Consider the following 25,223-nt stretch of genomic DNA (forward strand, 5'->3'; position numbering starts at 1 on the left):
GCGACCAGTCTCCCCTATTCTTTTCGTTCCGGTGTGTCCGCTGATGTCAACCGGATAGTGGATTCATCAGGAGTACCTACACGTCATAGTGAAACCCAGAACCGGTCACGTTCCCTGGAAGGCTTTCGCGATGAAACTTGCGGGTCTCAAGAAACTCAACGGCGGTTTCCAGGCGTTCGATGTTCCAAGAGCTTCGGGGACAACGCTTCACAGATGATTCCTTTGGGCGACGACGAACGTGTGTCGTCGTCTCTTCCTCGTCGATCCTTCAGTTTCTCATGTTTTTCAACAGAGGACCTGAGTCGCCCGTCGTTTTTCGAACTGACAGGCGGTGGATCACTCTCGGGTTCCATGGAGGCATCTGCGCCTCCATCGGCAGGCGAAGCCAGTGAGCTCCGATCCTCTGAACACGAATCGCCTTGCACTTTTTCGCCGGAAGATGCAACGAAGTCTCCGGAGAGTTCTTCATGGGGTGAGGTTTCAGGGGGGGAGGACTGTGGAGACGCTGGCGATGGACCTTCCTGCCTGGCGTTTCCGGGTCTCACAAAGGGACGATCCGCTTCATGGGATTTTGAAGCCCAAGGCGGTTCTCCTCCGACTCTATTAGGTGTCCGAGATATTCACCGTCTCGCGGGAGCGGCTCGTCTCCACCTTTCGCTGATAAAAAAGACAGGAGAAGCGGAGGGAGGGGACTGGCCAGCGTCAGCCAAGCCGGGCGCTTGGGCCCTCCATAAAATTCATTCTACGGCATCCGCCGACGGCCGGCGAGCACCACCGGGGACGGCCGAGGCTTCAGCTCAGCTTTTTGTAGATCTCCTGCAGACACTCGAGGCAGCCGGCGAAACGATGCGCAAGATGGAAGAACAGGTAAACACTTTATCGCGGCGCTCAGGACCCGTGTTAAAGAGTGGAGTGGAAAGGGACGGAAGAGACTACAATCCAGCGAACCGCTAATAGGAGAAAGCAGAGTCTGATAGAAACGAGAAAGAATGCTCCACGTTCGGAAATCCGTTGAACAGTTGACATGAAGGATGTGCGAAGCGCGTGTCTTTTTTTCTAGGTTGCCCACCACGGTAGACGCGCCGAGCAATTAAATGCGAGGCTGGAGAGGGCGGTTGCCCACAATGATAGCATGGTAAGCAGCCTCCTTTCCCACATCGTCTCTTCGTCCTCGTTTTCGCTTACGCCTTCCTCTCTTCATAGGATTGCCGTGTACGGTGCGTCTCCTTCTTCTTTTCCTCATCTCGCCATCAGTCTCCCTTTCTCAGTCTTTCGATTGATCTGTTTCGCTTTGAAAATGCCCAGAGATTCGGGCTTGAACGTTTCGCTACGCTTGCCTTTCCGTGAGCATAACGGTTCTGCTAGCTTCGTCACCTGTCCGTCTTGGCGATCGATGATTTACCCTCTTCCTTCCCTTTGGCGATCGAAGAGGTTCCTGCGTTCCTGTGGTTCATGTGCTCTCTCGCAGTATGCGGAATCCGAACAACTAGAACGGCGCCTACGAGAGGCGAAAGCAGAGGTGGAGGCTCTCCGAAGTCGATGTGCACGTCTAGAATCGAAGCCTGTAAGTCGGTACTTTGACTGGGATTCCGGGCAGAGTTTCCTATTAGGCTACGCCTGCGAACTGTAGTCTTGCTGTTCATTCACTGCCATCTCTCCGTGGGCTCGCCTTTTTGTTGCGATGGTCCCTTCTAACTTTGCGCCGTCAAGATTCCATTCCAGCACCGCCTCCTTTCCCATCCCAGCACACGAATGAACGCTTGCTCTCACGCTATCTGTATACTTGCATATCTATTTTTCACATTCGGGAATATGTCATCTTTTTTTCTTCTACGTATATCGCCTTCATGACTACACTTGCCTGCAAACCCGTTACATACGGATATATATATATATATTTATACATTCAATACAAGTACACGCATTTGTGCATCCGTGCAATGTATATGGAGAATGCTCCTAAACCGTAGTTCGACGGTAGACAGAATGCCGTTTCTGGAGCGAAAACCAATGCAAAGTTTCCTCGAGCATGCATGCTATTCGTCTATGGCCATGCTCGTCTAGCCGTCCTGTTGTCGTTCGTGATGGTTCCTGCGCAGGACTATCGTGAGCGCTATGTGGCAAGTGAACGAGGCCGAGCGGATCTGGAGCGTCAAGTGAAGAGCCTGCAGGCTCAGGTGGATGCGTTTCGCGCGGGCACTCAAAAGGAACAACGTCACAGAGAAGAAATGGAGGAGGAGGTCTCGGGAATAAAGAAACGCCTGGAGGAAAGGGAAGAGCAAGTAAGCCCTGTTTTGGCCGACGAGACAGATCGTATCCGAACGGGATATCGCAACCATCAGTCCATCCATCTCGACATCATGTTGACGATGTTCATGTCATACCTTTGTCTATCTATATACACACTCTTTCATATATATATATATATATATATGTATATCTATATGTGTACGTGTACGCATATACAGATATATACAGATATCTACGCGAAAGCGTTGTGTGCCCAAGTGAGAGTTGAGAACAGTAGGAGGAGCGCGTTGGAGCGACAGAGTGAAAGCATCCCAATTGGTACGACTGTGTCTGCAGCTTCTGCTGACGAGACGGAGTCTGCGGTCTGCAGTTGAGCAGAGCAGTCAGCTGACAGACGACCTCGTGCCTCCCCAGAGCTCCGGACGCCGGAGGCGCCGCTCGTACTTTATCAGCGGGAATCAGGTACCAGTCACTGAAGAAGGCGGTGTTTTTTTCAATTGTTTAACGGTCCTATGCAGGGGACATTTGCACACAGCAGCAATGCATAAGAAGGAGTAGGTCGTGTGATGCAGCCTATCACGTCCTTCAAAACCTTGTGGATTTACGCTCTGCCTGCTTGTGGAACCCCCGTTCTGGATCTATGGTGTCCATACACGGGCCATGCTTCCCTGCACGTGGACAATTCCGGTTATCCTCCCTCTTCTCCGTTTCTCAATTGTTTTGTCCCCGTGTGTGTGGCAGCTCCATCTCGGTCCTGCGCCGTGCACAGCGTCTCCGCGCCAGCTTTTCGGGACGCCAAGGTCAGAGGCTTTCCTTTCTCCTCGACTCTCTGGCTCCACTTGCGAGGATGCGCGCCGTCTGAAGTTTGGGTGCTTCGCAGTTCCCCCGCTGAACATGGAAGGCCTCTCCAAATCTGCGTCAGTTGTGGCGGATCAATCGCAGACAGCCACCAATCGTCGCAACTCGTCGGCGCGTTGGGGCGAAACGGGAGAACGAGGGCAAGGCGAATGCCTGGGCGAGGGGCCAGAGGCGCGGAGAGGGGACGAGGTGCGGGGACTAGTCGGGAAGGAGGTTGCCGGTCTGAATTTGGCATCTCTTGATTCCTTTTCCACGGCCCCGCCAACCGGTCGGGAGGCAGCGGTGAGCTCTGACCGAGTGCCCAGCGGTCGCGCCGGAATCTGCGGAGGCTGGACCACAGCTGGCGGCGAACGGAAAGAAAAGGAAGCCGGGAGCGCAGAGGTTTGGCGACACTGCGGACGGGGAGAGAACGATCAGACGAGCAGGGAGGGTGCGAGTGCGCGTCGAGACGATGCGGTCAGAGAGCAAAGCTCCCGGGCGTCACTGTGTGAGGCGGGCAAAATAGAGCGAGAAGCTGATCCGATGGAGAGACACGCAACCTCTTTGTCCTTCTCGTTGCTTGAGGACGGCGCCGAGAATAGAGGAACCGACTGGGAAGACAGCACGTTTCTGGGGAGAGCTCCGCGTGTGAGGGGAGCGGGATGCATGTGCTGGACCACCGAGACACGAGGCCGAAATGAAACAGGAGGAAGACAGCCGTCGCAGGCGTCCTCACCTACTGCTGCGACTCTCGCGAATACGCGTTCCGGCTCACAATGCTGTTCACGCCCCGTCTCTTCGTTTCCTTCTGCTCGTGTCCGGAGATGCCCGACACTGGCCAATAGCGACTCTACAGCTGTCAACACCCGCACCGAGTCAACCTGGCGGCGCCTCGCTAAGCATTCGTCGCTCCAGGCGTCAGACCCCCCCTTTGCGCTTTCGTCGCCTCCCTACCGAGTCGCGACCGCGGAACCGTGTCTCTCTTTCTCGTCTTCGTCAGTCGCCTCGTTTTCGGCGATGGAAGGTACCGAAGAAGGAAAAGCGAGGAGAGTCGGCGACGCGTCGGTTCGGCGCGTCACGAGTTTGTGTTTGGAAGGGAGAGCAGCCGTGAAGGGTGGGCGTATGGGAGTTGCAGGCCTGAATCACGGGGCGTCTTTTCCTTCGAAGTTTTCTTCCCGGTTTAGCGCAGATGGGAACACCGAGCAACGTGCACGGCAGCCCGGACTGTCCATGTTTGAGGAACTGCTCCAAATGGGTCAGGCGTTGACTGAGGAAGAAGAGAGAATGAAGCGAACCCTCGACGGTCTTCTCGCAGCCGTCGCGGCGTCGTCGGTTCCATTTGAAGACTTGGCCGCTAAAGATTTATCGAAAGAGTGTCTTTTGAAAATTCGTAAATTGAGACAAAATGGCCCGAAGAACGCACAAACGTCTCGCGTTTCCGGCGGATTTTTCTCCCCTGTTCTCTATCCTCTCCTGTCGTCGCTTTTCAATGCCCAGCGACTGCGGGGGAGCGACGCTCCTCCTCACCGCCCTCTCCTCGCTAGGGTGAAGGCCCTCCCTCGCTCCGTTTTGCAGTTTCTCCTTGGGACTGTTTGCCGAGAAACCGTCGATGCAGAGAAACAAAATGGCGAGATCGCGAACGGCTCAGAAGGAAGAGCTGCCCCCAAGACTCTCACAGACACCTCGTCGGAAACAAACGCGGCGGACGCCGCTTCCTTTCTTTCGGCTTTTTCTCTTCCAGCTTTTTCCCCTGCGCCTCGGCCGCCTTCTTCATCTCCCGGGATCTGGCATGCAGTGAAGGCGCTGCTGGGTCAAGCGCACCCGAGCGGCGCTGGTGCTGTTCCGGAAGGAGATGTGACGAACGCGCGAGGCCCCGAGGCTGCGGGTGAATCTCACGAAAGGCGTGCTGGCCAGAACCCGACGACTCGAGACGCATCGGACCCGACTTCGGCTTCACAGAGACCGCGGCAAGACGGAGAAGGAACCGAACAAGTCGATTCAGACCATCGACAAGCGTTACCAGTGGACGAAGACCATCTGCCGCCATCTGGACCGGCGAAAATGGCCGGCCTGGCTGTGCTGGCGGCGGTCCTCTTTTCAGCTTTTGTCGCTGCTGTCGTTCTGCCCCCGTCGCCTCTGTCGCGGTCTGGCCTATCTTGAACTTTAGGCCCCCGCGGAGACAGTGCCATCGCCTCCCCTGTCTCGGCTGCTTCTTGGTGTCCCCTCCAGTGTCTCGGCTGCTTCTTGGTGTCCCCTCCAGTGTCTCGGCTGCTTCTCAGCGTCGCAGCACCCTGTGGGGTCTGCGACCTGTACCTTGTCCACTCGAGGCTTTCTCTCGTCTTCTCATGCAGTCTCGACCTCGCCTGCAGTGCCGTGGCTGTCTCGGCACCTGTACAGTGCAAGCGATGAGTAGACGGGGAGCTCTCTCTCTCTCTATATATATATATATAGATATATATGCACACTGTGTATATTTGTGTCTATGCGAATATTTGCACATGGACGGGAACTGAATTCTACGAAGAGTATCTCTATCTTTCTATCTATCTATCTATCTTTCTATCTATCTATCTTTTTATCTCTCTCTCTCTATCTATCTTTTTATCTATCTATCTATCTTTCTATCTATCTATCTTTTTATCTCTCTCTCTCTATCTATCTATCTTTTTATCTATCTATCTATCTTTCTATCTATCTTTCTATCTATCTTTCTATCTATCTACCTATCTATCTATCTGTATATCTATATATATAGATATAGATATGCATATATTTTGTAGTGAGAGAGAAGCAGGTACTCGTATGTATGTGGGTCTTTCCCCAGACTTTTGGGACAGGGGAAGCGTCTGCTGGACTCGGCCTTTGTCGTTTGCGAACGTCTTTTTCTCGCGGCACCACGTCGCGTTAAGACGCCAGTGGACAGCAATTCGTGCCGTGCACATATCTCCACAACGGCGCGTTCAGAACGCGGCACTTGAGCGAAGTTGAGAGAGGATGGAAAACACGAAACGAGACTAGACAAGAAGGATGAAGCCTTCTTGGCTCTGTGCTCTCGGCTGCTCGACTTACCCGCTTCCACCGCCGACCGCCCCACACGCAGGTGGGCTAGATGGAGTGAAATACGTTACAGGCAGATTGAGAAGACAGCTCCGGCAGGGGCGAGAGAGCAGACGCATGCAAGCGGGAAGAGTGTGCAGGCGTTAGCCGAACTTCTCAAGCGTCGAGTTTGTCTCGCCTTCCGCGAATGCGCAGCACGCTGTCAGAAAACGTGTGTTCACCTGATCTGGAGGTTTCTGACGAACGACTCAGAGGCCGCAGTGCGGGGCGTCTCGCACGGGGCCGCGGCGTCACGAGACCTCGAGCGTCATTCCACGGCTCGATCTCCCGTGCCCACGAACTAGAGCCAGGATGGCACGGGCACATTGAGGTGGATGCAATCTGGCTGCTGCGGCGTTAGGTAAAAAAAACGAAAGAAAAGCAACGGCCCGACGTAACCCGAGTGTGGGGGATCTGGGTGGCTCCCTTTACTACATTTCGTCCAAGTAGAGAGCACAGTCGCTGGCCACTCTCAGCTGGACGGTATTTCCTGAAGACACACGAATCCTACATAATGCGTCTATATATGCACATGCGTATATATTCGATGCGAATGTGCATATCGTGTACGAGACGAGTAGCCGGGTCAGAGGCTTGGCTCCCGGACGAGGAGTTGTGGCTGATGACGCGTGCGCGGCGCCACCGAGGAAAGGTGGAGCCTGAACGTGAACGGCCTCTCACCGGAAAACACTACCGAGCGACGCGCAAATCGAGACACGTCTCGCTCACAACAGACAAATCTTCAGCAACCTCAGTAGGCAACGGTGCATATACGAATACTGCCTTTCCTATATGCGTATGTCAATATGCATATATATATATATATATATATATATGCATATTGACATACATGTGCACAAATGTGTTGCAACGCATATCCATAGAAAGGCATGCATGCATATTTATGTTTGAGAGCTTGTGGCTACAGGAACATGATTTATAGGGCTTTCTACATGAGGACCATGTCTGGTGCACGCAAAGTGGAACGGTAACACGGCAGGACGATGCTCGCAGCTCCCCATGCGGGAGGCGGGGAGCGAGGCGTGCGTCGGTTTTCCTTTTTTGGCCATTGTGATAAGCCGCGAAAACAGGAACCAGAGTCACGACAGAGGACGCGATATTTGAGAAACAGAACTGTTTCCGCGAGAGAAGCGCAAAGAACTGAGGATCCCGCGTTTTTGGAAAGCAGGAAAACAGCCGACTCGCTGAAAACTAGAGCGAATGACTGTGTGTGGCCTGTTTCTCGCTGGTCGCCTTGGGCAAGCGTTCACGAAAGAAGCGAAATAGACAGCACGAAAGCGGGAAAAAACACAGAATAAGACCAAAAATCCCGAAAGTGTGTCTCTCTCGCCCCCGTCTGCCTCACCACACTGCACGTGAACAGCTGCGTTGCCTGAGAGAGAGAGAGTTACCCGAAACAGAGACCATTCCTAGAGCAGAAACGGCCCAGACTGCGGCACCATCAGCTTCACCTGCTCTCGCATTCCACCTTGGTCAGCAGCCTGAGCTCCTCCTCCTTGATACGGCGTGGAAACGTTCTCTCCGTTTCCTCTTCCATGCTGACGCGTCTGCGCACTGCCCTCAGAGCGCGTGAGGCAACGTTATCCGGCCAGGCAGCATGTTCCGCTTGCTCCTCTTCCACCTTTTTCCTCTTCTCTCCACTCTTCCAGGCCTTTCCTTCTTCTGCGTCCTCTCGTTTCCTGGCTTTTCTTCACCGTTGGTGGTGCCCAGACCGGTGGTGAGAGCCGCCGTGGCGGTGGGCGTGTTGGCCCTTGGAGGGCCCGAAGAGCGCGTTGCGGGCCTGGGGCCCGCCGGGGCCTCCCACGCCCATCGCCTGCTGTCCCTGGAGGTTCGCCCCTGAGCCTTGCGGGTTGTGGGGCCCATAGCCGTGGGAACCTCCCGTGTACTGGGAGGCAGAGTACGCGTTCACGTTCCGCATCGGCCCTCCGTGCTGGGAGGTCGACGGGTGGCCGCCGTGGGAGCCGTGGTTGTGCCCGAACGCGGGAGGCGGCGGCATGTGGAAGGACGAGGTGTGGTGCGAGGCCGAGAACCCGAGGTGGGACCCCACAGACGGCGGGCCACCAGGCCCCGGCGCCCCCCATTTGCTGTTGGGAGGCCCCGCGACGGGACCGTCCCCAGGGCCGAGACGACCCGCTTGACTCCCGCCCGACGCGGCCGAAGAGCGGCGGGGACCCGAGAAAGACACGTTTCCCCCCCTGGAGCCCCCGCCTCGGTCTCCGCCGCCTGGCGGGTGCGGGCCTCCGCTCGACCCCGAGTGGGGATGGCCCTGAGGCCCGTTCGCGGTCGGCGCCCCGCTCCCCGACTTCGGAGGAACTTTCAAGCCCGACGCAAGGGCAGCATCGCCCCCCCGGTCGGTGCGGCTGCCACCGCCCGCTGAACCTCCACGAGACGCGGAGAACGAGGCAGGATGCGAGGCGCCTGGTTTCCGCTGCGTCTCCTCCTTCTTGCCCGGATATTTTGGCGGGCAACTGTCCGTGCGGTCGTCCCGCGGCGCGCCGGCGCTGGGTCGTGGCGCGGCCTTCTTCTTCTCAGCGCCGCTCTCGCCCGAAGGTACGCTCGGCTCGCCCTTCGAGCCTGGCCTTTCTTCCCCCACTTTTCTCGCCTCGCCCGCCCCGCTGCTCTTCCCCGTCGGTGGACCGCGAGAAGAAGCTGAACTGGCGTGCTCAGCTGCATCAGACGTCGCTTTCTCCTTTCCCCCTTCGTCGTTTGTGAACGAGGAAGAGGCCGAAGCCGGAGGCTCTGTCTCGTCCTGTCTCCTCTTCCTTGCCGCAGAGCCTCTCTTTTCTCGGCCGTCGTCGTCCTTGTGCGTCAGTGCGTCTTCCCGGGGCCCGACCGGAGGCGATGAAACTCCTGTCTGCCTCTCGTCTTTTCCGCCCGTTCTCTTCTCGCTGGCCTCCAGCTTCTCGGCCACTGCACTCTTCGGTCCCCGGGGCTGTTCACTGGCGTCTGCCTCCTTCCCGCATTTCTTCGCAGCGGACGCCGGAGCCGTGGCAGGGGGGCCTGTCCCTCGTGGTTTCGCGCCCTCAGATCGCACTGACTCCTTCGTTTCCGCGTCTCGCCCTGACACCGAAGCACTTCGCCCTCTGTTGCCTTTTGCCTCGGCCGATGCCAGCGGTGCTTTCTCACTTTCCTTCTCGTTTTCGCGCCGTTGCCGCTTGGACTCGCGGTCGCCTGGACTCTTGCTTCGGCTTCTGGACGGGCGACTCGGAGTGTCCTTGCCTCTTGCATTCGTATCGTCGCCCGGGGCCCTCGCGGCTTTCTCTTCGCGCTCCCTCCGCTCCGCGTCTTTCCGGTCTTCGCAGTGGCCACCCTGTCCAGCCTGGCCCACCTTCTCGCTTGTCTCGCGCCTTCGCTGTTCCTCGCTGTGCTCTCTGCTCCGCGCGTCCGACGCGCCTCCCTTGGGCTCCACGTTGCCCTCGCCTTCCGACGCACTGCGGCCCGAAGCCGCGGAGACACCTGTCTCCGCCTCCGTCCCCTTTCCGGCAGAGGCCGAACCCGCCTTCTTCAGCGGTTCCGGAACGCGCGGATTCGGCCGCGAAGAAGCGAGCGAGGAAGCCGGCGCGGTCCCTTTCGGCCGCGGACTCCCCGAAGCGGCGCCGGAAGGAGGCGCAGGCGCGGACGCGCTCGCCTTTGGTCGGCCCGCCGGGGCCGGCTTCGACGACGCGGCTTCCCGAGAAACAGAAGGCGATTTGGTCGCTCCTCGAGGACTTGCTGTCGCAGCGGCTGGGGCACCCGCAGAAGCATCTTTCTTCCCCGAGGAAGACGAAGGCGGAGACGCGGGGCCGTGGCTGCTCGCGCCCGACATCGAGACAGACGTGAGCGCATTCTTCGCGCCGCCCTTTGGCGGCAAAGAAGACGAGGCAGATTTCGAGGCACTCGACGTCGCCCCAGAAGAAGCTCCAGAAGAATGGGACGCAGCTTTCTCCTCGCTCTCCGGCGGCGACTGGTACCAGCTGCGCTCGCGGCGATACTTGTCCAGCGTCTTCAAGATGCTGCTCGCCGACAAGCTCACGTCCTTCCAGCCCCACGCCTAAACGGAGAAGAGAAGAAGGGACAAATCGTTTACCGCAGGTCTTCTTCTTGGCCTCACCGGCAAGCACACTCCCGAAGCGTTTTGACGTGCACGATGCGCGGCGCCCCAGCACGCACCTCACAGTGCACTTGAAAGAAGACCCCTGCCCTCCGACGCTTCGTTTCGCACCGGCCTTCTCTGTTTTCTCTCGACGGGCCACGTTGGCCCCGCACACGCCGCGACGTCGTCCCGTGCTCAAGAAAACGTCTGCCACCGAAGCTGTTCTCTCAGTGCGTCTACGCCTCCCGTGTCTCCGAGGGCTCTGCTGCTGCGCGCCTCTCACCTGGGCGAGTTCGACGACGTGCTCCAGACGCGTCATCAATTCAACCCCGCGCGTGTAGGAGAGAGGAAAGTTCGCGTGACACCGGGAGAGGAACACCACAACCGCCTTCGCTGCCATCCACTGCGAAGGCGAGGCCGACGACTCAGCCGAGGCGGACGGCTCCGGAAGGCCTGCGAAGAAAATAAAAAACCTGACTGTTCTGTGCTACTCCTACGCAGACACACGAAAACGACCCTTAGCATGCACCAACATATATCCACATATCTATCTATCTATCTGTTTATCTATCTATCTGTCTATCTATATATATATATATATATGCACGAGCAAGCAAGGTTGCTTGGTTTCTGTCCTTCGGTCGAAGCCTTCTAGTGGACACCCTTTGCGGCAGGGCGTGCTTCTTTTCCTGCGCACGGTGTGTTTCCGACATGGGGGCGGGTTCGCACCTTGGACGAGGCTCTCGAAGATTCGTGACTCCCACTTCTTCGCGCCCTTCTCGAGTTGCGCCGCAGGGATGCTCTCGCTTTCGCGGAACGTCCGGCCGAAGCAGCTGTTGCCGCCGGTATCTTTTTCGAACGCCTTCTGGTTCTTCAGCCACCGGGAAAGAGGCGCCAGCATCTCGTTCACAAACAGACCCAGCAGCTGCGCTTCTCGCACAGTGCTACACCTGCAAACAAGCGCCGGCCAAAAGTCCGACAGAGGAGACGTGGCGGCGCGCCTCGGGACGCCTGCGCGGGAAACGCACGCGTTCACAAGCAGAATAACGGACGCGAGGCGATCCCGCGACGGGCGTGCATGCCCCCACATCCCCCAGCGAGAGAGATGCCGCAGGGCTGTCTCCGTTTCTGTATTCTACCTGACGAGAGGCGTAAGCATTTTGGTCCACACATTGGTGAAGGCCAGGTAGTTGAATCGCGGCGTCCTGAGCTCGAGAAGAAGCATGACGAAGTGGGAGCAGAAGAGCGCGTCGACTTCCGCGTTCAAGAGACGCGGCGCCAACAAGAATTTCACAAATGCCTGAATCGCCAGCGGTCCACCTTTCCGCGCGCACGGCGTCGAGGCCAAGGCCGGTCCGGCAGTCCCCTCTTTCTTCACTCCCGCCACGCCCGTTCGAAGCCCTGGTGAAACTGCATCCGAGCTGGGGTCCGCGCCCAAGGCGTCGTCCTCCATCTCGGCATCCTCGTCGGGCGCCTTGTCAGTCTGGCCCCTGAGCGCTTCGGCGCGCCTCCCGTCCACGCTGCTTTCCTGCAACCCTCCAGCGGCGTTGCTCAGCTCCGTCTTTGCGACTTCGGCGCCTCCCTTCGTCGCGTCGGCGCCTTCTCGCGCGCCGCCATCTTTCGCGTTCTCGTCCTCGCGATTCTCTTTCTCGTCCAGCGCCCGCGCCGCAGAAGCAGCTTCTCCTGTCTCTGCAGTCTCTCCATTTTGCGCCGTGTCGCGCACGCCACCAGACGAGGGAGAAGGCAGAGGCGAAGAGACAGGCGACGCGGCAGGAGACGAAGGCGAGGAAGAAGGAGAAGAGGAAAATGAAGAAGGCCCGAGACTGCCGAACCAGTCGAGAGAGTCGAGGGACCGGAGTGCACGCCGAACCGCGTCGAAGCGGCGTTTGTGTTCATGCCACTCAGCCTGGCAAATGACGGCGAAAAAACCAAAAAACGACAAGTTCCTACATAACATTCCCGAGCGACGAAGGAACTCAGCATGCACCGCGGCGCCGACGTTCCAGCTGGGACGCCTCCTCGTGAGAGGTCCCTCCTTCGTGCCTTCTCCAATCCCTCTCTCTCCCTTGGTCTCCCAAGTTTTCGGTCGTCTTTATTGTGTTTCCCCAGTCTCCCCTTTCGCCCCTTTTCTGCTCCCTCAAACGCGCGTCCCCGCCTTGTTTCTTTCTCCCGCCTTGCGCTCGAGAACGGGTCTCGAGAGATCCTCTCGGGGGAGAAAACGGCCTTTTCTGCAGCACGCGAACGCTGCATCGCGCACCCCCGCCACTCGGCTTACTTGGAGGGCCCTGTGTCTCCGCTGGAGGCGGCTGAGGCGCGCCTTCAGCGGCTCCTCGGCGCCCTTCTGCTGCTCGGCGGCCCACGACGCTGTCGACCGCCGCTGCTTCTCGAGGTCTTCCAAGGCCCGCAAACTCTGCATAACCAATTCGAACGGACAACACGCGCTTGCGCCTTTCGATCCGTGTCTTCGCGACTCGCTACGCGCCAACGAAAGGACGTGGGAGAAGAAGAAAACCAAGCACACACCGCCGAAGTCTACGAAGACGCGCAACGCCTCTGGGCGGGTACACAGAGAGACACTATCTCGGGAAGAGCACCTGCGGACGCCTGGGTGGGCGAAGACCCAAGCGCGCAGGTCCGAGGAGCCGCGCCCCTAATGCGACGTGGCGGGCCAACGAGTTGCGCGCACGCAAAAACGCGACACAGGCACAGGCGCGAACAAAAAAAGCCACGTTCGTCCAGGCGCCGGTTACAGCAAACGGGGCCGAACGGGAGAGAAGCGTCGCCCCGTCCGCTGTGAATGCAACTAAGATGGCGTGTGTCAACGCATCTTCGCACAGGCTACCTTGCGGGGCGTCTTGTTCGGCCTCTGTGAGCTCCCTTTCACGTTCTCTCTTCTTCTGCTCTTCCTTCCTTTCCATCGCAGGTTTCACTCATCGTCTCCAGCTTCTCGGTTGCAAACGACGACTCCGACACCCTTCTTAACCCGTTTTCGTTCCGGTTTTCTTCGTGTTTTCCTTCAGCGCCCCTCTCGTGTTCGTGTTCCCACCTTATCTGCTCTCAACCGCCTTTGCTCCCTCGTCTCTCGCCATCTTCCTTCGACGGACTCGTCGCTCAGCGGCAGATCCCGTTTCTTTTTTCTTTTTACCTGCTTAACGCCGGCGTCGAGGCGGGCGAGGCACGCCTCATACTGACGGTCGGGGACGTAGATGTCGCTAAGCGAGAGCCTCCAAAAGAGCAGGAAGAAATCCATCGACAGCCCGTTCAACTGCTTCTCGGCCAAATACTCTTCGACAGTCGGCCGCACGCGCGTTTGCCAGGTAGCTGCCAGGCGAGGAAAGGTCAAGGAGAAAGCACCACAAAACGATCCACGCTCCGGCGAAACCGCAGGCGCTCACAGGAACCCCTTCCGAGAAAACCAAACGCACTGAGATACAGCTGCACGGATACAAACACGATGAGAACACAACGTACGCACATACGTGCACACACCTATATATATATATATATATATATGTGACCCGGTCAACGGCGTACGGGTGTACCCCGCTGAACCGGGGACCGACTCCGAGGCCGTTGCCTGTGTGTCTCGGCTTACACGTGAGGCGAACAACTCGTTGTTCCTTTTCTGTTTTTCTGTCGCGTTGTCCAGAGTTGGCCCTGTCTCTCTCACTGCCCCTCTCGGGAGCTGCAGGCGGGTCTTGCGCGTCTTTGTCTCTCTCCGTCCGCTTTTTCTCCTCGCACTCGATCGCAGCTCCGGCCGGAAAGGTCTCGAGGAAATCCGCGAGTCCAGGGCGGATGATGGTCCACGCCATCGCGGGCTCGAAGCGGGCAAAGATTTCGCGGACGGGCGGAAGCAACGACGCATACGCAGTCGCAGACGGAGACGCGTAGCGCGAGAGAAAGTCCACCACCTGCAGATGGTAAGTTTGTAAGTCGTCGAATGTGGAGCCGAAGCTGCGGAGGGATCGCGTAAAGTCGCCGTCGTAGAAGACCTCCACACGCTGCAAAAACGCGGTCCCAAAAGGCGGAAGGAGAGAAGCCGATGAGCGGCGAGAAGAAACAAAACCGCAGCTGGAAAACGGAGACGCGGCGGAACGCCAGAAAAGACGAGCGAGCACGGACAGAGTGCAGCAGCGGAACCGTGTGGACGACCGAAAGCGACACGACGCAGACACGTGAAGCAAATCGAGCGAGAGTGTGGTGAAAACGAAACCTGCCCGAAAGAGAAGAGAGAGATACGCGGCGCGAGACTGCACATCCACGAGATACTCGAAAGGGAGGAAAAGAGAGACACGACGAAAAAAAGCAAAAATCAAAAAGCATTCAGACCTCAAATAGAAAACACCTACATTCGCGGGCACCTACATATATATAATTATGTATGTATATATATATATATATATACGCTAGGATTTTGTGTGGGTAGTCTGCATGCGCCTCCGTCCCGCCTTTGTGCGTGTCCCTTCTCCGTTGTTCGCGTATCCACTGTTGTGTTGCGTCACCTGTTTTGCCAGAATGAAGAGAAGCGGCGTAAAGATGTCGCGCTTGCTCAGAGCCTCACGAAGAGCGAAGGCCGCCGCGCCTCGACGATCTGATGCCGCAGGGTCTTCGTCTTCTCCGCTTCGAGGCAGAGGACACGGTGAGTCATCTTCAGCCGCCAACATCACTTCCGCCTTCAGCAACGGACCGCCACCCTGCAGGAGAATCCACGCAGACAGAAACACACACGGGCACACAGCGTCTCCATATGCACAAAAGGCGCATATATATATATATATATATATATATATATATATATACATATGTATATATATGTATATATATATATATATATATGTATTTATATATATATATATATATATATATTTAGATGTATATGATCTGGAAACCGATCCACACTAAAAAGTGACAAATCCGTGATGTCCACATACGCATATATATATATATATATATATGTACGTGTATACAGATCTATTTATGCATTGATACGAATAGGTCCGGATATCGAGTCCGCGTGTTCGGTTTGTGCGCGAGCGCCAAGCGAAAAAGGGATATGTACACCGCCCAAGTCACGAGAGCGTGTGTATCGCGGCGTGTGTGTTCTTTAAACAAAGGCAAGCCGGACGGGACGCCACCGCACTGGCCAAACGGTGTTCCTTTGGCGAACGAGAAAGCAGAACATCCGCGGAAAAGAGCGATTTGAAACAGGGGACTTGCGCGCCCCAACGGTGCGCTGCTTGAAGTCACAAGAACTTGTCGAGCCGGACCTGAGCGTAGATTTGGTCAGCGGTCAAGGCGCCCGCCTCTGGCAGCTTGGGGCAGTCTCCCATGAGTTCGATCAGCTTTTCGATGTACTCTTTATCCCGCCAGAATCCGAGAAGATCCGCCGGGTAGTAGCGGTTTTCGCCGACCAGCCTGGGTGCGAGGCCGTCCCTCTTCGCCCTCGCTCCCTCGGCGCTTGCATCGGTCTCTCTCTCGCCTTCCTCGGCTGCGACAGCCTTCGCAGGAGACAGAACCTGCGAGGCGTCGAAGTCTCGCCACAGGCGGAGAATGGTTGAGACCAGAAGCGGCTGCAGATCGGTGGTGTAGTGGCTGCAGGACACGTCCGGAGAAGAGGGCAAAGCAAACCGAACCGTGTAGAGAGCGAGGACCGCGCGGCAGTTGTGTCGAGCGACGTTGACAACGCAGAGAGAGGAAGCAAATTCGCAAAGAAACGCGACGATTGAGACAGGACGCACACACACACACAGTCGTAACCGAGCGACGCCGACATACCATCAACGGCGGGAGACTCTACGCGTTCACCAAACTCAGGAAGAGGCTCGCGGCCAGGACTCGTCCCCCGTTATGCGCGGCACTCCCTGTGTCCTCTGCTTCCCGAGGATCCCGCCGTCGCAAGAAAGCTCAAACAAAAACCGGCGAGAAGCGCGCGTTCGCCGGACGCGCACCGGCCTCGATTTCTGCGTCCTCCCAAATGGAGACAAACCGCCAGAGAGTGTCCTGAGCATCTCCACCTGGCGCCGGACGTGTGTCGATCCGCAAAAGAACGCATGCACCACCCGTCCCACTCCCATCTACGCCCCATGCGGTGTCTCCACTCCTTCTTCGCTCGCTTCTTTTTTGCGTCGTTGCGCACGACCTACATTTTCAAGAAACGCCCGGTAAGAGCCGCGCGGTTGACCAGTTGCTTTGGAGGGCCGCATATGTCGGCGCCTGCGCCGCCTCGGCCTTTCCCGTTCGGCGCAGAGCTCACGTCGCCGGCGTCTCGGCACAGTTGCCGGTGAATGAAGCGCGAGAGGAAAATATCTGCGGAGAGCGGCGCGAGCGAACGCGCCGCCTCGGCCAGCGTCTTCACCATGTTATCGTCGAACAAATCTGTTTGGTGGAGGAAAAGGTCCGCGACGGGGCCAGGTGCGATCCGCGACAGAGCGCTGATTTCCGACAGCAGCGTTCTCTCCTTCGCCTTGAGGCGGTCCTCGAAAATCGTCGACGTCAGACGCTTCAGCAACTTGCGCAGCCTCACGCGTACCACCTCGTAGTTCAGAGTCTGCCGCGCGGAGACGAGACAGCGCGTGAGCGAGCGAGAGCATGCACCCGTGCAGCCGCACAGGCAGCACACCAGAAACGCGAACGCCGACACGCACAAGCACGGCGAGAAAGTGAGAGGATCACCAGATAACCCACAACCACGCACGCATCTACCCATCCACATAACCACGGACCGAGCTCTAAAGATAACATCCACACAAATACCTTTCCGCATATATATATATATATATATACACGTGTACATACATGTGTATATATCTGGGAGCTCGGAGGGCCGATGCCTCGGCAGACCTGCCAGGGGGCAAGAGAGGCTACAGAAAGTCCCGCTCGAGGGGAAACTCACCATCGGATGGGACGTTTCCGAGAGCCAAGCATCCATGACTCGCGTGTAGATCGCGTAGCGCCGAGAGGCCGGAAGCAGCTCCAAAACGCCCCAGACCTTCGCGCTCAAGACGCTCGCGCCGAACGGCACTTGCGACAGAGCGGGAAAGATCAGCTCGACCAGCACGTCGTCCTGGAGAGACAGCGGAAAACACCGGGACAGTTTGCGAGGCCTATGCCTTTCGCCTCGGCGCTGGAAGCGCTGACCGTCTCGACACACCGTCCAACGGCCCGAGGAAAACAGCGCACAAGTGTCTTGAAACGTGCAAAAAAGATTCGGAGACGCATCGACAACCCCGAGCGGAAGGCAAGACCAAGTGGCTGTCCCCGAAACCTAAAAACCAAAAAAACTGTTTCCCAAAACAAAGTAGCCTACGTTTCCCACTTTAGCTTGTGACCGAAAGCAATTCGCCCCTACGTCTCTTCTTCCGGTTAGCCGCTCAGTCCCCCGCGTGTTCGAACCTTTTCCTGCCTCTCGGCAAGCCTGCATCCGAAGCCAAACGAGCTCCGGAACCTCCCCGGGAAAGGCCAGAGAGACGCGAGCGCAGCCGAGGGCGAAAGGATAAACGGAACCGCGGCACCCTCCCGAAAACGGCGCGGGCTCAAACAGAGGCACTGCAGATGTGCAAGGCCTTGTGGCGATTGGGGTTGTGGGTTTGACAGTGTAAAAATCGAGGAACTAAAAAGCGCCATTTCCGCTTCTGAGCCGTCTGTGTTTCTGTGTTAGCTTGCGAGGGCCTCACCAGCTGTGTCCTGCACGTCTGTGCTTTTCCGGCGCCCCTCCGTTTACGGCTCTCTCGCTCTTCCTCAGCCACGCCAGTCAGAACACACAAGACACTGGAGAAGAGATTGGTGTCGAACGCGAGCGACGCCCCCATGTACCGAAGCAGCGGCAGAATGTGAACGAAGAAGTCCTCGTAGGCTTCAGCGGGAGCGAGGCCGATGAAGCGTTCGTTTCCATCCTGCCTTCTCGCGCCATCCGCCTCGTCACTCGCGCCCGTCTCTCGCCTCGCTCTCGCTGTCTCCGACGGCGACGAGACACCCCCTGAGCGCGCCTGGTGCGGCTCGGCCGCTGCGCGCCTGCTGTCGGCTTCGAGGACTGCTTTGTCTGTGTCTGCTCCGTTCTCTTCTCTCTCTGTCTTCACGCGTTTTACGGGCCTCTGTGCCTCGCTGGCGGGGTCTCCTGAAGACGTCGGTTCCGTCTCGTCCCCCTCGTGCTTCACTCCGCTTTCCTTCGCTCGCTGTCTTTCGGCGTCTGTCACCAAGGGCCTTTCTTTCTCGCCGTCCACTTCGGCCTTCTCGTCCTCTCGCCGCAAGACTGCGCCCAACCAGTACGGCTCGTGCGCACACAGCGAGGGATTGCACCCTCGCGCGTCTCTGCAGAGAGGCCGCAGCGCGCGGAGCGCCTCCGCTTGCGAAAAAAGTGGAGACTCTCGCGGGGAACCGGATTTCGGTCGCGCCGTCGCGAGGTAGAGCGCCAAGGAATCCTTCGGGCGGCGCGCGCAGAGAGGGCCGAGGAGCCAGCTGCAGGAAGCGCGAAACGGACGACGCTGCGATGAGAAAAGGACCCAGGACGCGGGGAAACGGCAAGCGACGCAGGCACGAAAGGGAGAGCAGAGTCGGCGCTAATCGAGAGAAGGCATACACCGCGGCGAAGGCCCACAGCCAGGACAGCCCGTGCGGCCTGTACACGTGCGGCGCACGCCCCGAGGCCAGGCGTGAGGCAGAAAGCGCACCGAAAGCATAGAAACGGCGGCGAACACACGAACCGACGCGACGCGGGCGATGAAGCGCTTACTTGATGTATCTCGCCAGGCTCTTTTGCACGGCCCCATTCAGGCAGGGATTCACGTGGAGCTTCGCGGTAAAATGAAGAAGAAGCTGGTGTGCGAATGCTGTGCCGTTGAAGTCGAGGAACGCTGCGAGGAGGCGGAACTTCCCAATCTCCATGCCGTAGATCTTTTCCAGAGCAAATCTGAAACACGCAGGCGCACATGCAACCTTTCGCATCGAAACCTTTCTGAATGAAGAAACGGCCCAGACTGGCGCAAAGCGAGTCGGAAGTGAGCACCTGTCTCTCTCGCGATCATCAAAAGAAAACGCAAAAGACCTTCACTTACCCCACTTCCATCTTCACCTACACCTATCGAGCCGTGCGGTCGCATTCCCCAAACACTCATTCTTACAACACCTCCAACGGGGTGCACTTGCAATTGTATATTTATCTATCTCTCCATATATATATAAATATATATAAATATATATATATACATATAAATATATATATAAATATATATAAATATGTATATTCCCCACACAGAAGCATCTGTGATACCGGTCGTTTGCGGACTGAAGGCGTTTTTGAGGTTTCTTCTTTTCACAGGCAAAGGCGCTTTCTTCTCTCCTTTTGTTCCTGTCTCCCTTCCCCTCACCTGACGCCCTGTTCGTCGTACAGCAGATACTCTCTTGCCCCCGGGAGGTTGAGCAGTGGATTGCCGGCGTCTTTGTCTCGGAGCTCCTTTTCCTTCTCAACTAGCTTCTTCTCCAGCGCCTTTTTCTCTTTCTCAATCTTCTCTCTCGCCTCGCGCTCCCGCTCGGGATTCGCGCGACCCTGCGTCCCAGCCCCGCCAGCCGCGCCGTGCAGCCCCGGCGCCCCGTTCGCCCCGAAGCCCGCGCCCGAAGCGAAGAAGCCCGCCCCGTCCGCGCCCGTCGGGCCATAGTGGGGCGAGTTCGAATTCACGTTCCGAGAAGCGAGAGCGTTACCTGATCCGTGAAGAGGAGGCGGGTAGCCGTACAAGGACGAGAACGGCGCGCCGAAGGAAGATCCGCCGCTCATCATGGCTCCAGGACTGCCTGTCCACCCCGGCGGACCGCCCTGATGGTTCACCCCAGAGGGCGAGTGCATCGGCGCGCGGCCGTAATAGCCAAACGGCGTCGACGACGGCGGATGAGGCATGTTGGGGCCTGCGAAAGGAAAGCGAGGAGACGGAGGGTCGGCGAAGAACGTCCCGTAAGAGTCTTCAAAGCAAGCGGGGCATGAAAGGCGAAGGCGTGTGGGAAACGCGTGCAAAAACGGAGAAGCGAGAGGACAACTCACTGAAGGTTCACGGGAAAGCCCGCGACGGTTTCGACACCTCAAACGCGACACGAGGAAGGAGGTGGACTACGGGAACAGCCATACAGAGGCGCTGAGGCTTGGTTTGGCATCGAGGCAAGGAACTCGAGAGAGAGGGACACCACAGGACACAGTGCTTACTCTCTCCGTCCATCGCTTCACAAAGGGACAAAGAGGCTTACCTCCGCCGCTTCCCGGCCCAGCTCCTGGATTGGTTCCTGCCGGTCCGTTCGCCCCCAGAGCCGCGGGCCCCGACGTGGCGCCGTCCCGCCTGCCGTCTCCTGCAGAGTCTCCGGCCACCCCACACGCGGCGAGAACGCCCGGTAGGGCTTGATCGAATTGCGCCTGAACGGAGAGCTCCGGCTTTGGAGGCGCAGGCAGCACGCCGCCCTTGGCGTCGCGCAACGCCGCTTGGTACCGAGAGGCCGTCCGAGCAAAGAGCGCTGAGAGCAGCGCGTCCGCCGGCAGAAGGTGCGGGTAGAGGGCCTCAAGGGAGATGATTCTGAGAGCCCACGCGATCCCAAAAACCAGGACACAAACAACGACGCATGCAGTCACGTGCCTCGTGAGGCGTTTTTCGTGGGAGCGAGGAGAGGATCGCACAGCACCGACACCGGCCGGCCCAGGGGGAGGGGGGGGGGCAGAGACGCGCATCCCGTCTTCCCTTCTGCGAGTCTGCGACGTCGTCGCGTTTACACCGTTGCCGGATACGTCGTTCCTCCAGCTTCGCTTATATCTCAGCTTTTCCCCAATGCAGGTCGTCCTCGTTGTTTGGCGTCTCCCGTCCTCTTTCTCTCGCATGTTTTGCAGCCCCGCACGCGCAGATGCTCGCGATATATCCCGCGTTCGGGTGTCGCAACACAGCCCGACGGCACCAGCGGCGATCGTCAAAAAACTCGGCATGCATCGTTTGCGTCCACTTCAAACGCCTCTGCTTACCCTTTCATCACGAAGAGAGCCAGCATCCGATAAAAATTCGGGGAGGGACCCTCGGCCGCTCGGTTCTGAACGCTCCGCGCAACCGTCCCCATCTCCGCAGGCGAGGACGAGGAATGGTGCACCGTGCCTCCAGGCACGCTTGTGACGCCTGCCGATGTCGCTGGAAGAGTCTGCTGCATGTGGCAAGCACGGAAAAGCGAGGAGAAACATGCCCCAAACAAAGCGCGTTTAACCCTGGGTGAAGGCAAGGACAGACCTGCCAGCGATCTCTCGCAACTCGCGACACCTACATGCTCATTCAAGATGTACCAATACCCCTACACGCCGCGGTATAGAGATGTGCATCTGAGGGAGACACGTATATACGCATGCATGCGCAGTACGCATGTAACTTATACATACAGGCAGAGATATTTGGACGTCTGCATGTAAATATATTGACGCCCCAGCATGTGTGTTTTGACTCCTTGCCGCGGCAGAGTACACGTCCAAGGCCTAGGGACACGAGGCGCACTTTGCAGAAAAACCAAGACCTCTCTCACTCGATTTCTTTCAGGAACAGCTGCTGTTCTTCTGGAAGCTTTCCCAGTTCCTTTCGTCTCTGCATTTCCCTTCCGTCTTTTACGATTTCGAAAATAGACGTTCGCTTCGAAAAAACTTTCGCCGCTCCACTTTCGTCCCGACTTCCCTCCCTCACCGCATGCAAAATCGTCAGCGCAGCGTCTTCGTCCGCGACGTCTCTCTGTCGCCGCAACTCGGCGTATAGATGCAACTCGAAAACAATGACTTCGAGCAGCTTTTCGGGCGAGAAGAGGGAAACGAGAGGCAGAAGTTGATTGTGACTAAACAGGTGGTCTTCGTAGACGGATAAAATCGTCGCCAGAGTCCGGCTCGGGCACAAGCTGCCTTCACCCACAATTGCAGCCACAGCCTTCAAACAGATCCTCGAAGAAATCCGCACCTGCACGCAAAACTCCCACACGCAACCCGCACACACGATGTTCCAAACGGACCATGCCCGCTGCCTCTCCTGGTTACACCTCGCGCCACAAGCTTCCACCTACCTGCACAGGGTTTTTGACGCCTACACATCGGTCGGGATCGCTGGAGATTTCTACAGGTGCATGCATCTGCATTTCAGGGTGACTGGCGATTCTCGAGCGACTGTCCAGAGCAAAACGAGGAGGATCCGTATGCTGGCACACACACGCATGCACGCGCGACCTGCTCGAGGGACTTCCGGGCAAACGGGGGCAGCGTGCGTTCCGGTCCACCTACCGGGCTCTCCACGTAGGCGAGAAGAGCGGCGTGGAGTCTGGCATAGAGGCCGATGTTCTCCCTGCACAGGTTGTAGACGGTCAACGTGAACTTTCGCTTCGTCCTTTCCTTGATGAGAAGTTCGTGGACGCGTTTTCTGCCTCCGCCGACCGACGGCGCGAGTCGAGGCCAGGCGAGATCGTCCAAACGAATACTGCTTCCAAACGCGCAAATATCTACGGGGGTCACCACGTGCCCCGTCTCGAGGAGCCGCAGAAACGCTGCGCGGAAGCAAGACAAAAAAACCGACTGAGGCCGCAGCGTCAAGCCTTTGCAAGACGGGAGAGGAAACAACGAAACTCGGGAAGGAACTCAGGCGGGAAAAGCGAGAGCATGAACGACTCCGAAAACCCCTCGACACCCAGGAGAAAAACGTAGACCGGCCCGAGGCGGAGAAAAAACGGAGTTCTCCCTTTCGCACAGGATACAGCCGCTGACCTCCGAGATTGCTCTGTGCGCGGCGGAACTCCACTCGCACCGGGTCCGCGTGTACACACATTTCGGTGGTGACGGTGACGGCGTCGAGGAGAAGCGCGCGGAAAGGTAGGGGCAGAAGCGACTGGAGCGAACACGCGGGAAGGTGGACATTGGTGTGGGGCGCGAACACCCCAGAGACGGAGAGCGCTCGTTGACTCTTTTCCCTTGAGTCTGGCCGTGAGCTGCCGCCGCCCTTGGCGTCCTCTGTCTCAGATTTTGCAGACGCCCGAGGGAAGAAGGTCGAGGCAATGAACTCCAGCGCGGCCGGAACGTCTACGGTTTCTGGCGAGCACGGGGTTTTGAAGAAACACCTGCGCAGAGCCGCTTCCAACGCAACGACCTCGGGGGCGAGACGAGCTCCGTGTTCTGTCGCTTCTGTCTCGTGCCCGTTCGGGGCCCCCGTGCCCGACAGAGGAGACGGCGCGGACGCGGCAGCCGAGGGAGTCCCCATTCCCAGTTCAAACCCGCCGTCGGCCTTTCCCTTGGGCGTCGAAACGTGTGCCCCGGCTTCTTCGCTCGGCCCTGCAGGCGGGGCACCAGCCCCTGCTCCCTCAGGGGACTCGGTTTCCGCCGAAGGACTGTCGAGAGCGAGCGGCCTCCCCGGCGCACTGGCCGAGGCGCGTTGCGCAGCCGCATGCGTCAGGGCGGCAGCTCTGCGGAGGTCTGCAGCGATGAGGACAAAGTGGAACAGCGCGTTGGGCAGCGCCTTTTTGACGAGGAAGTCCGTCGCCTTCGAATAGGAGAAGCCGCCGCTGGCCACGGCGACGCACAACTCGAAAAACAGCGCAGAGATCTTCTCGTCGGCCGGCCGCAGGAAGGACGCACTCAGCACGGAAAACGTTGACAAACAGGGAGCGAGGTATGGAGACAGCAGAGACTCGGGAAAGACAGCAGCCTCGGCAGGCGCAGAGGACGGAGAAGACAACGGTGCAACGGAGGCCAAGTGGGGCGGCGACGGGGACCGAGAGACAGTGCCCAGACTGGCGGATGAAGTCGGCGTCGAGACCGTCTTGTCAGCCTGGGTCATGAGTAACCCGATGAACGGGAGACATCTTTCGCGCCAAAGCTGCACGGACAGAAGGCAACACAGCAAAAAAAGGAAGGACGTTTGAAGTTTAACGCGCACCGAGATGCATCTGCGCGAGACAGAGGCACGAAGGCCGTAGGACCGGCAACCTGCATGCAGAGCTCTGTGAAAAGACCAGGAGCTAGGAGGGCGGAGAAAAGATCACGGCGACAGAAACACGTCTCTGCGAAGAGTGTGTGAGAGGCGCACGACGGCACTGTCCCAAAACTCCACGAAGCCGTCTTTTTTGGTGGATTATCCAGTGGATGGACCATGCAAAAGGAAGGCGCTGCGCGGCCACAGCGGAAGAAGCGGCTTAACGGGCGGAGGCGAGAGACCCGCAACCCGCACGCAGACCTGGGACCAGACAGATGGCAAATGCAGGCAGCTCTCACGTGAGCGTCTCGGACGCTCTGCGCATCCAGCAAGTCAAAAAAGGGAGGCGAAAGCGGAAAAACTCAAAAGGCTAAAAGGAGCGGGGGGAGATGCAAACCCTCTTCCCGAAGGCGAAAGTGATGGGATTCACATCATTTCGAATGGAAACGTCTGTACACATCTGTGGCCACATCTACGTATGCGTAGGTACGCCTCCACGCATCCGTCTTTTTCTCAGCACCGCACCTTTAACCGCTCGTCGAGAGCCTCCCGGAAAGCTTCCTCGGCGCGGGCGATGTCTCGGGCCTCGGCTTGGGCGAGTGTGGCACTGCCCACGGCCGGAGGGGGGCCAGAGACAGTGGAGACACTTCTTGCCCCATCGGTGGGGGGGGCGGCCAAGATCGCAGGTGCTGTGAAGATGCGATTCAACTTTGAAAATGCAGGAGAGAGAAAGACCGGTGAGAGAGTGTCCAGCGGCAGTGCCGGCGGAGAAGAGGCTGGAGGCCGCATGATGATACGCGGCGTTGATTTCAAGGATGGGAAAAGGTAGACAAGAGCGAAAGAAAACGGCAAAAGAAAGGCAAGGTGAGGATCGCGGGGACGATGATCGGTTCTTAATTCGTTTGAAAAATCTGGGGCTTTGTTGTGAAATTTCTAGGAACTAGGCACCTGACGGTAGCCTCCTCACGCATGCGGTTGGTCCCCGAAACCTCCTGTCCTGTTTCATA

General features: G+C 57.9%; 2 protein-coding genes across 2 annotated transcripts; one reads left to right on the forward strand and one right to left on the reverse strand.

The window, feature by feature from the left end:
* Positions 1-351: 351 nt before the first annotated feature.
* On the forward strand, positions 352-5,247 carry NCLIV_035840 (conserved hypothetical protein; the record flags this gene model as incomplete). Its single annotated transcript, XM_003883786.1, has 6 exons — positions 352-867; positions 1,061-1,135; positions 1,469-1,564; positions 2,100-2,282; positions 2,587-2,712; positions 2,992-5,247. The coding sequence occupies 6 exons, from the start codon at positions 352-354 to the stop codon at positions 5,245-5,247; spliced, it is 3,252 nt and encodes a 1,083-aa protein (XP_003883835.1).
* A 2,647-nt stretch (positions 5,248-7,894) lies between these two features.
* On the reverse strand, positions 7,895-25,005 carry NCLIV_035850 (hypothetical protein; the record flags this gene model as incomplete). The annotated part of the gene is made up of 20 exons (XM_003883787.1): positions 7,895-10,234; positions 10,560-10,729; positions 11,006-11,226; positions 11,416-12,182; positions 12,552-12,686; positions 13,422-13,597; positions 13,872-14,277; positions 14,779-14,970; positions 15,544-15,868; positions 16,420-16,823; positions 17,169-17,339; positions 17,950-18,730; positions 19,005-19,181; positions 19,639-20,170; positions 20,504-20,823; positions 21,261-21,433; positions 21,958-22,221; positions 22,539-22,798; positions 23,016-24,120; positions 24,742-25,005. 20 exons carry the CDS (start codon positions 25,003-25,005, stop codon positions 7,895-7,897), a joined length of 9,183 nt encoding a protein of 3,060 aa, XP_003883836.1.
* Between the last annotated feature and the right edge of the window lie 218 nt (positions 25,006-25,223).

Source organism: Neospora caninum, chromosome VIII (genome assembly GCF_000208865.1).
Source record: "Neospora caninum Liverpool complete genome, chromosome VIII".
Lineage (NCBI taxonomy): Eukaryota > Apicomplexa > Conoidasida > Eucoccidiorida > Sarcocystidae > Neospora > Neospora caninum.